Source organism: Nyctibius grandis, chromosome 4, assembly GCF_013368605.1.
Source record: "Nyctibius grandis isolate bNycGra1 chromosome 4, bNycGra1.pri, whole genome shotgun sequence".
Taxonomy (NCBI): domain Eukaryota; kingdom Metazoa; phylum Chordata; class Aves; order Nyctibiiformes; family Nyctibiidae; genus Nyctibius; species Nyctibius grandis.
The window spans coordinates 87,652,585-87,666,308 of NC_090661.1; the positions used below are offsets into that span (position 1 = coordinate 87,652,585).

The window sequence follows — 13,724 nt, forward strand, 5'->3', positions numbered from 1 at the left end:
GAATTTCCAAGTTTGCAGCTTTCTTCAGAACTGTTCCAACAGTAGTGTTCTACAGGTACATGCATGTGTTTTAATGTAGATAGTTTGCTCTTGTTTGGAGTTTGTCAACAAGGAGCAGACAAACAAGAAGTTTGTGGGCAGGACCACCATATGAGTGGAGCCAATATCCTTTACTAAAATACCCAATATGAAGGTGGGGAGCCACATATAAACTATGTCTTGTACCTTTTAATTATTTTGTTGCCTTTTACTAATGTAATGAAAATAGAAGCACTGTCCTAACCTTCACTTTAAGGAAAAGCAAGAGTAAAATTAAAATACTGATTTAAATCAAGCATCTCCTTGGCACGTGACTTGAAAGCAACTTTAAGTTATTCCAGATTGAAAATAACTGGACAGTCAAACCTGCAACACTGAAGCAATACTAATTAAGAAGTTACCTGCATTTGCGGACCTGAGGATAAGTCAGAAGGGAAGAAAGAAGGATCATGATACTGTTTGTGGAAGCTGTCAAGTCATCCAACTCCAGAAGTGCATCCCACAAGGTATTAAGAATAAAAGGCACCTACACAAATAAGCAGAAGAGGTTATTGAAAAAAGGAAAATCCAAGTGCTGCCACTGAGCATTTTCTTCACTCAGACCAGAAGTGAACTTTTCAAATCGGAATTGATGGAAAACAATTCAGTCACCTTCTGAGACTGAAGTTGGACCAGGCTTTCCACTACTGGTACTAAAGATGCTGCAGCAACAGCTCGGACATCATCATCCAGATCTTGGAGACCTTCAATTATTGCAGGCAACACTTTAGGCAATAAAGTGTTGATCATGTCCTGTCAAAAAGATCAAAAGCATTTTTAAACTTAAAGCATATAATGCCTCAAGCAATTAAGATGTACTCTGAGTGTGTGAATAAACCTGTTATATAAAACAGAAGCTACAGGTCCAAGACTATAATCTAAACATTTTAAGTTACCATTCATGAAGTAAAACCTAGGTTATAAATTTGAATGAACTGTAACTCAGCTCAGTTTTGGTGTAAAGAAAGCTCAGTGTTTGCAGAATAATACCATGAATAGACTAAACCTCTTGTAGCACTCAGCTCTGTTACCCTTGCAGTGAAAGTATCATCGAAACCAGGCAAGCATAGCCTCCATTTATAATGTTTTGTGCAAGTAACTTATCACGTTACAACAATACAACTTTGCTGTATTCTGCAGCCTGGATATAAAAATACAGTCACACATCTTATAACCCACTTGAGGCCGCAGTGCCAGCAAGCTTGCTTTACACCTATCTACTGTTCAGCCACATCCTCAACTTTGAGCAGAGCTTTTTGTTCCAAAGGTCTCTGCAATTTCTCATGAGGGTTATTACCTGACGTACTGCCAAAGCGTACTTTATTCCTAGGAGACCACCATGTCTCACTTCCCACTGTTCCTGTGTAAGCAGCTTCAGTAGAACATCCACAGTTTTATGAACTCCAGTCTCATTCATATGTTTCAACACTACTCCCAAAGTCTGAGCACAAGTCTCACGTACTGGTGCTACCACCTAAGATAAAGTAAATGATAAAACAGATATTTCTGTATGAAATTTGACTTAGAAAGAAAACACTATGAGCAGAGTCAAACGACCAAAACTGCTATACAAACAAGGTGAAATTTATGTATTGGCTACTTTGTAATAACCATCTGTGAGCAGTTACAACAGGCACATGCAGTAGCACTGTACAATAGCTGATCTGCTGCAGTATTATCTCCTGCAGAAGCCTGCTGATCTACCTGTTCACTCAGAGACAACTTACTTCATCTGAAACAAAGTCTCCAAATCTGTCTAATGCAAACACACAAAGAAGTCTAATAACCAAGTCTTCTAGCCACTCCTGATGCTGCTGAATCATCTGTAAAAATAGAAAAATGGAACACCTTGACTATATTTATTCATAAAGGATTTCTGATATGCTTGCTTTAGCTAAAATTTATATAAAAGATATGAGAACATATGTTTAAATTGACTGAATACAGTCATCTTGCACAGACAGTCAAGACAAAATAGTCAGCACTAATTCAGCTCACCTGGCTTATTAAAAACAATTTTTTTTTAAAAAAAACCCACATAGTACCTTTACCAAAAGGCTAGAGAGCACCTTGTAAGTTAGACAGATAATTTTATCCCTACACAGCACACAAAGGTAAGGTCATTCAGATAATCTATACTGACTAATGTCAACATGTCCTAGGCAAATATATTAATATATGTTTGAAGAATATTTACAAATAAACATAAACTATGAAGCAGTACTTCTCCACTGTGGAAGACTCGGTGAAAGGAACTCACTCTTTATTCATGTCTCCTCCAGATTTAACTAAGCAATTTAGACCAAGCTTGTCTTGAAGCTCTGGCCTCTGTTAATTAGAGACCCAATAGCTCTGTAACTCTGCATCTCAGAGCAGAAGCCCCATAAGAACAACTGCTCAGGCATCATCTTTCTCATCTCCACTGTTTGCCTATTAGATCACCACTTCCCCTGAAAAACTATCATTTTAATGAACAAAACTTTCACTGTATTATGGATTTCATATTCCCATACATATCAATGAATTATAGCCTGCATATATCATACACAGCAGCCTTTGAAGCTAGCCTGGAGTACACACACTCTTTCCATATATAGTTAAGAAACTGTTTGAAGTATCTTATCATTGAGCATGTGTTATTATTACCCTGCAATCTCCATGGAACAAATACTACTCTGCATGGAAGCAAGGAGAGACAGCAGCTTTTGCTTTCCTTATATACAAAGTATGCTGAAGTAGCTTGATTCACATTTCATAAATGTAGATCCTCATTCTTCAGCACTCTCTAAACCACAAGCTGCCCCAGCTGCTTTTACAGCAGGGAAGCCAGTATGAATCTGGGTGAGATTCACTATTAGTAAACAAGTTATTACCGTCAGGATATTTTTAAGAATTGTTTTCCTTTTAAGTAGACTATCAATAGAGTCACATTACTATTTAAGTGAATAGAATTAGATGGTCTGAGACACTTCACTAGTTATATAATCAACTTCTCAATTCTTTTTCAGCACACCCTTACCATGACCTGAAAATATTATTTTCTAGTATGGAAGCTAGTGTTGAATAACTTTACACACAGTCTACATATTAATGGCTGCTTATAAAGTAGTACTGGTTTTTGCACAGGTCTTTTAAAAAGAATGTAAACATTTCATCAGCACATACAACCATTTCATCCAGATTATTTTGAGCAGACAAATCTCATGGTTTATATTCCCTCAGATCACCCACCTCCTGCAAAGCTCAAGTATTTTAAGAAGCCTGTTTTCGAAACTTCATTTAAGTAACATGTTAAAGTCTACATGACTGGAAACTTACCTCTTCTAAAGAGCTATCTCCCATTTTACCACCACTTTTACCGTGAGCTTTAAGTATCTCTCTCAGTCCAGTACCTGCACCATGTCGCACCTCGAAAAGTGAAATAAAAAGTCAATTTTTAAATATTTATGAACACAAGATAAAAACCACATCAGGTAACGGAAACAATACTTCCTTATTCTTAATAGAGACGTTTCAAATGCTGCAAAGTTAGTGGTACTTAAGACTTGTGGGAAAAGGTAGTATTTTATTAGATCAAATCATATACATAAATAACAATCTGTCCAAAACCAACCTGTTTTTTCCAAAGTATTTGCCAGCTTACGGATAGAAGCAATTAAGAATTGCTTCTGTTTTCTAACACAGGAGATATTGTTATCATATTTGCAGTAATGCAGCCAACAAAGACAGTTTTCATTTAGTTGTACCTCACTATGTTATAAGACACTAGTTTTCAAAGAAAGAACAACTAGAAGATATCACTGGTTTTGGTAAGTTTATAACGTAAAGAAAAGCAATATTCTTATATTTCTGGAACACTTTATATTTCTCTTTATAGTATATATTATATTTCTATTTCTCTACAACTCTTTACATATCTTAAACAGGAGTTTGGATCCTCACTGAATATTTTGGGGTCTGCAAAACAACTATTCTGCATAGCTGACAAACCTGCCTTGCTTGGCTAAATATTAAAAAATAAGTGAAAAAGTGATATGGGAAAGCAAATTATAGCCACTTCTATGTTCCCAACAAACATGAACAGCTGAACACACTAGGAGGTTTTGGAAATGACAGAAGACCAGTAGAAAGATGTGCTACAGACACACCTGTTTCTGGTATTTTTGATACATAACTGGACTAGTAATTGGCTAATCAAGAAAAGCCCACTCAATAGATACACAGAAAGCTGCAAAAGCAAAGTTTTGAACGAGTTTTTCATTGAGAGGCCTTTACACAGGTTAGAGCAGAACTTACTCTTTTCTTTTTTTTTTTTGTTTGAGGGTACCTCATATACATGGTTGTTACTAGCAGAAAATTACTGTATTTTCATTTCATGATAGCAACAACTAGAACTGAGTAGTTGGTAGGTCCTCCCTTAAACAGAATATCTTAGATGAAACACAAGCATACACATCCCCATATGTACAGCTCAGTGGATGTTGGTAAAAGCTATAAGTAAGCCAATAAAAACCAGCCAGAGAGTCTACTCTTAAAATCTAATTGTTCATAATACACCAATCATTTATTTGGTCCAAGATTACTTATGAGCTAGTTTTTACAAGCCAAGAGGAAGTCTTTGCTAGTTAACCTCTCAGCTTCTGCAGACACAAAACAGCAGCAAGACAGACAAATGTATAAAGGAAATACCAGTAGTAGGATTCATCTTGCCTGACTTCAGCTGCCTACAAGTTAGGCAAAGCAGTCTGAACTAGTCATCCAGGCTGCCTCTAGGCATTGCAAGAAGATGCCAGAGGGCCATTTTATAAACATGTATTTTGAGGTAGTTTAACCTGTTTTTCATCCAGAACATACCATAATAATGATTCTGTCTTGATCTGCTTCCTTAATTGTGTGCACCCCATATCAAACGTACTGAGAAAGCTATGGGAATGTCTACATTCCAGAAGACAAATGGACTTTGGCTTCAACTGCAAACTGCCTGCCTTCAAATAACGTGAGGCTTATTAGCTCAGATGCAATGACGTGCCACACGAATATCATTATCCTTTTTCTGAGCCCAAAATAATTGTGCTGGCTGCATATGATCTAGCTGTGTTTCCAAGTTTGAGGTCAGTATGGGCAGAGCCAACTTGCTATCACCGAAACTGTGCTACAGATATACCTAAGTATGTTATAGTTGGCGTTAACACTTAATCTTTTAGAAGATCAACTTTTTTATTAAAAAACCCTGAAGTTAGTTGACAACAGTTATGTCCATCTTCTGCTCAAGGAAGAGAGACCATTGTCAGCTACTTCATATTTTTGCTTGGAATGGATATAAAAGTTTGTGGAAAATACTATAAGAATTGAATAAAAGGGTGAGCTGAACAGGTTTTGAATCTTGAAAATAAGTTGTCTAGGCAATACTGGTTTTGTAGTTGGTATTTACTGTCATTCTAAAAGAAGTTTAAAGTTCCTTTTGAAAAATGAAGAGAACAACTAATGATTCGTAGCCTACCCTCTGTTACCAAAGGATTGGTTCCCTCCCCTTTTCTACTAGCTTAGCATTAGACAAACATGCTGCTGTTGTCAGCAACTCACACAATATTCCTCGAACTCTTGATGAATCCAAGCCTATTTTAATTGCTTAATCTTTTTGACCATAGATTAATGTGTTTTTATTTTGCTTGAATTTCAATACTTCCAGAATTCTCACTTATAATCACTGCTTTCCATATCTTTCCCACTCTCCACTTGAATACACACTACACATCTGTTTTCATTTTTCCTTTAAACGAGTCTTAAACACTTAAGTTCTCTAAAAGCAGATTTGTCTTGGCAATGTAATCTGTATTCATGATTCATGTATTTTTTGCTACCTAGCAAAATGCTCTTAAGTCCTACACATACAATTTTGGTGCTTCTGTTGAAGCCTTTTTTTAATCTGTAGTTACACCTTAGATACTGCACATATATCTTACCTCCCAAGAAGGGTTAAAGAGATCATTGCACACCTCTTCACAAAAGCTTTCCAGAGGCCATTCATTCGCCTAAATTACGTACAAGATTAAAATACAAAGGGATCAGGCGAACACTTCGTATATTGTACACCACTTAGATACATGAAGATAATAAAGGCCTCCAAAACCTTAAGTATTCTCTTTGTTACTGGACAGAATTGAAAAAAAACAACCTTCTTCCACACTTCAGAAACCTTGCTGATTGGCACTAGATCTTTTAAAAAGTTTATGAAGTTTGTCTGTTAGTAGTGTAACCTCTTCTGTAAGGTAGTTATTTTGATATTCTGGAATTGAGCCTCCCTTTAGGAACCATGCTAGGGCAGAAAATTAAGGAAAGTTTCTTATCCCCCCCAGTGATTCTTTAAATTTATGAACTTTGCCTTTAAAGAACATAATAGGCAAGTCTCAGTTTGAAATTACACTACATAATCAAATTGGGTCAATTAATCAAGTAATAAACACCACCCTTTTCAAAACACATTCTGCATTTTTGAAAACCAGAAGCGTAACCACTATCCCAGAATTTCCTACAAGGAAACCAACATGGCTGTGGAAAGGAATTTACACCACTAACATTACTAAGTTTATACCATCACAAACACAAAGCATTTGAAACGCTAGCAACCAGCAGCTATTCAGCCTGCAGTTATCATTAATCTCTCAAATTCATTTTCCCATCATCGTTTTGCAAATAAGAATTTCATTACTAAGCTATGTTTGGAAAAATCTTCTTTTTGTAGAATAGAGTCTAATCAAGATAAAGTCTCTTCAAATAAACTATGTACCATTTGTACGCTGGTATAGCATTTCTTACAATTTTTCAGCTTTTCAGTCTACTGAAACAAACACAAGTTTTTCTAAGACTAAGGTAATTGTTTAAATCTTGAACTACTAAAGATAGAACTTAATTCTAAATTAAGGCTAATTAAAGTAAGGCAAAGATTAAATAAAGTGTACATGAACATTTAGATCAAATTATTTATGGCTCAGTCTAATCCCATCATCTAAGTGTTCAGCAGAGTTTTACAGTTTAATACCCAGGTCTGACACCTGTAATCCACCTACTCAGGTTCATTTCGGTCACAAACTGCTACCAATGGCTTAAACAGGTTTTCTTCCTCAATGCTATATACAGTTTGAAGCCCATTTTCTCCATTACCTATAAAAGTAAGCTGGCAATGGCATTCTTTACTCCATGTCTCTTAATGCTAAATGACTAAAGAATTTGGAAGCAATAAAGGATTTTTTTTTTACATTACTGTGATAAAAAAATGAATTATCATTACTGCTAACAGCAGAACAATATCTCATACCTCTTCTGGAGCATTTTCTACCAATGTTTTTGAGTCTGTGGCAGGCTGGTTGATGACAACATTTGCAACTTTTCTTCTCTTTTCTTCTGGTTCCCCATCAGTGCTATCATTGCTGAGAAGGAACAAGTATAAGTTTGTGAACTGAAAGTATGCTGTAGGGGAAGTAATTACTTCTACAACCGAAGTCTCAGATACAATAAAGTGTGGCAAGAATACAAACCAAAGAGGTTTAACACTGTGAAATGTGCAAAATAGGTAAGTTTACATGTAAAAAAAATTCAGTGAGGAGACAGCAGAATGCTGTCCCAAATTGGCAATCCTTCTCAGCCCTTTCCAAGAAATACAGAAATTCTTAAATAAAAATCAAGGAAAGATAATTTTGTTTACTGCTTGTTATAAACATAGTAGGTACAATAATATGTCACTATAAATTACAATGAAGAACATAGAATACATGAGAAAGTTATATCTTAAATTTTTAGTTATTGCTTATCTTCTTAAATCTCGCATTTTCATGCACTATTCTCAAACCATATTTAATAACAGGGACAAACCACAAATTTGAACTGTAGCATCCCATTATTGCAAGAATCCTCTGAAGCTAGATCCTTAACAAAGCTCTACAGGGAATAAGCATGGTGTGCAAGTGTTTTACCATCAGCGCAATTAGCACATAAAAGATTAAGATGCAAAGGCTGCAGAAAGTTCTTCAACAGATAAATCACAATCCCAGCTTAACTGAAATGAAAGCAAACCAGTTCACTATTATACCTCTTCTCATTAGCTTCCACTGCATCTCTGGACCTTTGCTTTGCAAACAGCTTAGCCATTCTTTTGGCTTTATTCTTTTGTCTACTGCTCATACCAGCTCGAAATTCTGAGTCAATTAACTCAGCAGCCTGAAGAGTCTGAAAGAGAAGTCATTCTTTGTCAATTCTTCTTACAATGAAGGTCCTGAAAAATCCTCAAACCCACATTGCTCTCAACTTCCCCAGCCCTCTATCATTTCAAACTCAGGGCAGCAGTTTGACATCAAATAACACTAACATGCAGCTATGGGGCATGAGAAGTCAAGGGCTTGACTTCAAGGACTTTGACTTCAGGAAGTCAAAGCATACCATATTAGACATTGATCATCATACTTAAAATATAAAGCTTATAACTGCAGAGCACAAATTTGGTGGACTTGGCAGTGTTAGGTTTATGGTTGGACTCAATGATCTTAAAAGTCTTTTCCAACCTAAATGATTCTATGAAATAAAGCAAACCCACTGTATTATTCCTTGCAGTCAAACAGCCCAAGGGTTTACCTACAGGTTGTTTGTTTACTAGTGAAACTGAAGAAGGCGAATAGTCCAGATCTTCATCATTGAACAGATCCTCAGTATTCATCCCAATTGCAGCACCCATGTCTAAGCCAAGTTTCTTTTGTAACAGTTTTCTCTGTCGTGCTATCCTCTCTTTAGGATCAATTTCACCTTAAAAAAAGTTTTTAGAAAATGGAAGATGTGTCAGATTTGCAACCAGATGTATTCACTATTGAAGATTTGCTCAATGAAATAACATAAGAAAGCCAAAAGTTACAGAATTAAATTGTACTTGGCTAATACATCAATACAATCTTTTAAACCAAATCACACTGATTCCTAAGAAGACCTTTTCTGCTGCTGAAGCTACACTAGTACTTAAACTGTTATTGATTTTTAAGCAGAAAATGAAATTCATTAAATTACACTTGGTCTACAGAAGTAAACCCCCAAGTTTTCCGTGAATTTTTAGGAAAGTGCATTGTGAAAGGAGTGAATTAACACACTAAAAAATAAATCCAGCAACTGATTCAAGAACTAGTGCTTTTTTATTGAGCACAAGCATCCTTCTTGGATCTGTTGATTTTGGCAATCTGTGTTTTTTGGCTTTTTCTTTTTTTCCTAAGGTTTCTTTTCCTCCTAAACTTAGGTTTGTGTTTCCCAACAGAACATAAAGAAATAACGACCACAAATAAAACCCCTCAAATGATATTCAATCCAATATCCTATATTAAGCTAGGCTGAATCTGAACCTGTTCTCTTCAGAAACATTCTTCCTTGTAAAAATGCAATAGACCAAGATGTCTCCTTTCCTTCTGCCCAGACTAACTCCTGATGGCAATCTAGACCGAAGCACATGCATTATTTTCTGAGGGTGCTGGAGTCTGTTAACAATCTTATCCTCAAACTTCACATGTCAAGCAAGGCTCATTTAGGAAGCTAATAGAAGCCACCTCCAGAACATTGTGAAGCTTCAACACTTTAATTATTGAACACCTAGACTTGGGGAGTACCCACATTTTCATTAAAAATAGAAGATTTTAGTGCCCGAGTAGAATAAACCCTCCCAGTAAACCAAAACTTGTAGCTTGTAGGGCTGTCAGACTTCGTTCTTCTTACATGTGTGGTATAGAAACCAGTCAGGAAATTAGACTTTTTGTCAAATATCTGCACATAAACTTGTATGTAAGTGACCAATATTGGCAGAATTTTGAGGTATACACCAGGTTGAGTAGTAACTAGTAGTTAATTATATCTATACTAATAAGCCTTTTTTTTTTTTTAAAATTGCATTTAACTGACAAGCAGAGAAATACAAACAACTTCCATTCTCTAGAGAATATTTTTCCTTTCACAAGCTCATCTTAGGAAAAAGTGTCAAAGACTGCTAATTCCAAAGATCATTTAACTTGCTTTATGTCCATTCACATTGGCTACTTACTTGAAAAGGAAAGCTGCTACAAAACGCAGAATAGAAAGCAGCCTTTGTACATTTTCCCACCAGTTAAAAAGAAGCAGCAACTAAAGCTATTTTTAGTTTAATTTTCTTACGTTTTTGATATTATATTTTTTATTTATTTTCATTCATAGAATTATTTATGTCCAATCATGTGACACTGGGATAAATATCAGACTTCTAAGAACTAAAGTGTCCTACTCCATCTATTTCATTGCTGAACAGATTGGGTTTCATTAGAAGAAACGATTCCGATCTATAGCATCATTTCATTTGGTGCAGAAATTGGAAGATGGACTGGAATTAGAGCAGGAGAGTACAGTAACCACAACAAAAAAATCTTATATTAAAATAACTCAATGCCATTACACTGATATAAACCAACTCTCTCAGCTAAACAGTTAAAGAAAGATATCAGACAAGTCACTTGAAACAAAAGACATCACACAGGCACTGATACTTGACCTTCTGACTTTAACAGTTTTATCACAGTATTTTTCATGCAATTTTTCTACATTTGAAACCTTCAAGCTTTTAAATAAGCCACATCCTACTACTATATTTGGAACCCCATTTTAATGAATAACAAGTGGTGACAGTTCCTGCACCTCTTAGAAAGAGTCTACAGAAATTCTACAGAAGCCTTTAATATTGCTTTTTCAGCTCCCTCTTTCAGGTTTCCACTCTCCTCTTCCCCCCTGTATGCATACTAATTCTGGTAAGAGAAAAAAAAAAACAAAAAATAAACACCTCCTAAAAAAATCATTTAACTTGAGAAAGATAATACAAACCAGTTATGTTGGGGAATATTTTCTGCCATTATTTCCTAGCATTCTGAGAAACCATGGATGACTAGACTCATAATACTGCCACAACAAACTTTTTCAAATCAGTAAGTTTTCTTGTCTGCAAGTAAAATATACATATATACCTGATTTATCATCTTGGACTTCAAATTCTGCACCAGCAGATCCAAGAAGAGATGCACCATGTTTCAACAACCGACATATATCAAATCTGTCAAAACGCAACCGATCTGTTGAAGGTGAATCTTCCATAGGACTTTCTGAGCCTGGTTCTAGATAGTACATTGAAAATAATATTAAGGACAATGTGATGAAATTTTTGTTCAAAGAAGATTAAGCGAGAGAAAGAGGAAGAAATAATTTCTCGCCTCCAAAGGAATCATCAGATATACAGCATTTTGATTCACAAAATATAAAAGCTCCATTTCACAAAGACAGACTGAAAAAGCTCACTTAACACACTTAATTGAATAGAAAAAAGTGTTAATGTTTTTCCCTTGATAAATTTAGCTTTTTAAAATCTTGGACACTGACATACCACTAGGTCTTCTCTGTACACATACAGCCAACTTGCAGTTTGAACTGCATATGGCTCACAAAGAGTTCAAACAAGTATCCTGCCAACATTACATCACAAGACCAACAAGTACCTTTTTTCTCAAACACATGAGAAGGAGAGCAAATATGGTATACCAAAATCATAAAGGCAGTGGATAAGGCAAATGCAGAACTTGCTTGTCAAATTCTATAGCAACAGAGCCAGGAGGCACTGAATGAAACAGATACGAAATCACTCAAAACAGACATGAGTTTTGTTTTGTGGGTGTTTTTAAATAGTTAGTGAATTTCTGGAACCTGTGCCACATAAGGTTGTGAACATGGACAGGTTTAGACAAAATCACTGACAATAGGTCCATAAGCTAACAATGAAAGCAACTCTAACATCCCTAGCATGACAGTTTCAGATGCAAAGTGAGCACAAACAGAACAGACTTCAGCAAGCAGCCATTTCACCTCCCTCAGAAAGGTGCTTTGAGCAAGGGAACAGAGAAGAGAAAGTGTGTCTGCAAAATATCATGACAAAGTTGACTGGTTAAAACTTTTGCCACTTTACTAGTTATTATTCCGTTTATTTATAAAAGTAAAGCTTTATGAGGGTACAGAGCACAAGCACAGGAATCTTAGAAGAAACAAGGTCAGGCACGTTGTTGTAATTGAGTATGAACATCTAAAGCCAAAGAGGTTTACTACAGTCCGTGCATAAAAAAAAGTCTATGCTCATAAAAAAACAGAATTACATAGTTGCCTTGAAAACTCTCATATCACAGTCAGTTTGCATCAGATAAACAATGAATTCTACATAATTCATTTAAGAAGCACCTTGTTTTGGTCTTGGAGTTGGATTCCACTCAGGTACATTTTTCACTATTGCTTCAACAGCCTGGCCAGCTGCAATACGAGTATCCCAATTCGTACTTCTTAAATACACTAACACCTTTAGGAAGAGATTAATAAATAAATAAATATTTGCTTAAAATGTACTTTCAGAAAATCCAGAAGCTGTTATGCTCTATTAAAACACACTTTTAATGCTATGGATTAAGACAACATTCAAAACAACAAAAACAAAGGACAAGAAAAAAAAACAAAGAAATGTGAGCAGCCTTCTCTGTATTGCTCACTGCTTAGCAGAACTCTTGCCACAGCCAGACATCAAGAATTTATAACATACATTTAGTCCCATCAGTCAAACTCAACCTTGATTTCCTCCAGGTACTGAACAAAGCTTGAGACTTTTGGTTTTTTGCTTTCTAAAAGGAAGTCTTCAGAAGATATTAATAGACCTTAAAACTTTGAAGTCATTTAACCCAAGAACAGGGACAACATGGGTCACTTGAAGCAACATATGCTCTTCTAAACTAATTTACCACTATGTCTCAAATCTGGAAAACCTGTTTCTTTCTCTGAAAGTAGTTAGATATTCATGATTCCTTGGCCACTCTGTTGATACTATCAATTGTGGTGAGGGCACCTGTTCAACAGGAGCAGAATTGAGGTCACTCAGCCACCTCCAGCTGTCAGATACAGACTATTTTTGGTGTTTTTACTGGACTTGGACAGACTGAAGTATCAAACTAATGGAAATCTCTTTCCATTTTCCAGCCCTTTTAAAGACATGCAGCCTCCTATATTTTTAATGCTGTATCACATCAGTAATAATCTTTAAAGGCAAGAGCAGAAATTTTTATAAGGCAGCAGAGCTTCTCTTTATAGAAGAAAATCTGAATTTAACAGCAAACATTGAATATCAATACTGAATGCAAAGTGAAATCTGACTTATGTAATCATTTCAGAGGCTGAAAAAGCAGAAGGCTTAACAGAAGTAGTCTCCTAATTTTCTTTAGTCTCCTATTTTCAGAGAACAAGACTACTATGCTTTTTCTTCTTCCCACAGAACCCACACCCCTTTAAACTAGTTTTATTCTCACCATTAAAGTACTGAAAGCAAGCTCAAAAAAAGAGATGCTTACTTTAGATAAGAGATTATTCAGTTCATGAGGATGCAGTTTCACTACTTCCCCAAGTTGCTGTGCAGCTGCTTTTCTTGTTACTGGTGTTGTACCGGTGTCCAGTAAAATAAAGAGACGATCAAGCCTAAATATTGAGAAAAACTGAAAATGTTATGCTATTCAGAGTTCAGCTGCTCATTTCTATTAATATTCTCCCACATTTTTCAGTTTATCTAATACAAACAGAAGAAA

General features: G+C 35.7%; 1 protein-coding gene across 7 annotated transcripts in view; it reads right to left on the bottom strand.

The window, feature by feature from the left end:
- The window catches only part of BTAF1 (B-TFIID TATA-box binding protein associated factor 1), a 45,603-nt gene that overhangs the window by 21,664 nt on the left and 10,215 nt on the right, over positions 1-13,724 (bottom strand). For 3 of the 7 annotated variants that reach the window (XM_068399252.1, XM_068399246.1, XM_068399247.1), the window contains exons 2-13: positions 13,494-13,617; positions 12,343-12,457; positions 11,088-11,234; positions 8,708-8,871; positions 8,165-8,301; positions 7,394-7,505; positions 6,042-6,110; positions 3,397-3,486; positions 1,806-1,901; positions 1,376-1,552; positions 691-831; positions 441-565 (exon numbers count right to left, since the gene is read on the bottom strand). In XM_068399252.1, the coding sequence (XP_068255353.1) occupies positions 441-565; positions 691-831; positions 1,376-1,552; positions 1,806-1,901; positions 3,397-3,486; positions 6,042-6,110; positions 7,394-7,505; positions 8,165-8,301; positions 8,708-8,871; positions 11,088-11,234; positions 12,343-12,457; positions 13,494-13,617 (1,497 nt within the window). Of the gene's footprint in view, positions 1-440; positions 566-690; positions 832-1,375; positions 1,553-1,805; positions 1,902-3,396; positions 3,487-6,041; positions 6,111-7,393; positions 7,506-8,164; positions 8,302-8,703; positions 8,872-11,087; positions 11,235-12,342; positions 12,458-13,493; positions 13,618-13,724 lie in introns of those variants that run through there. The other 4 variants (XM_068399251.1, XM_068399249.1, XM_068399248.1 and 1 more) reach the window with 4 other exon arrangements.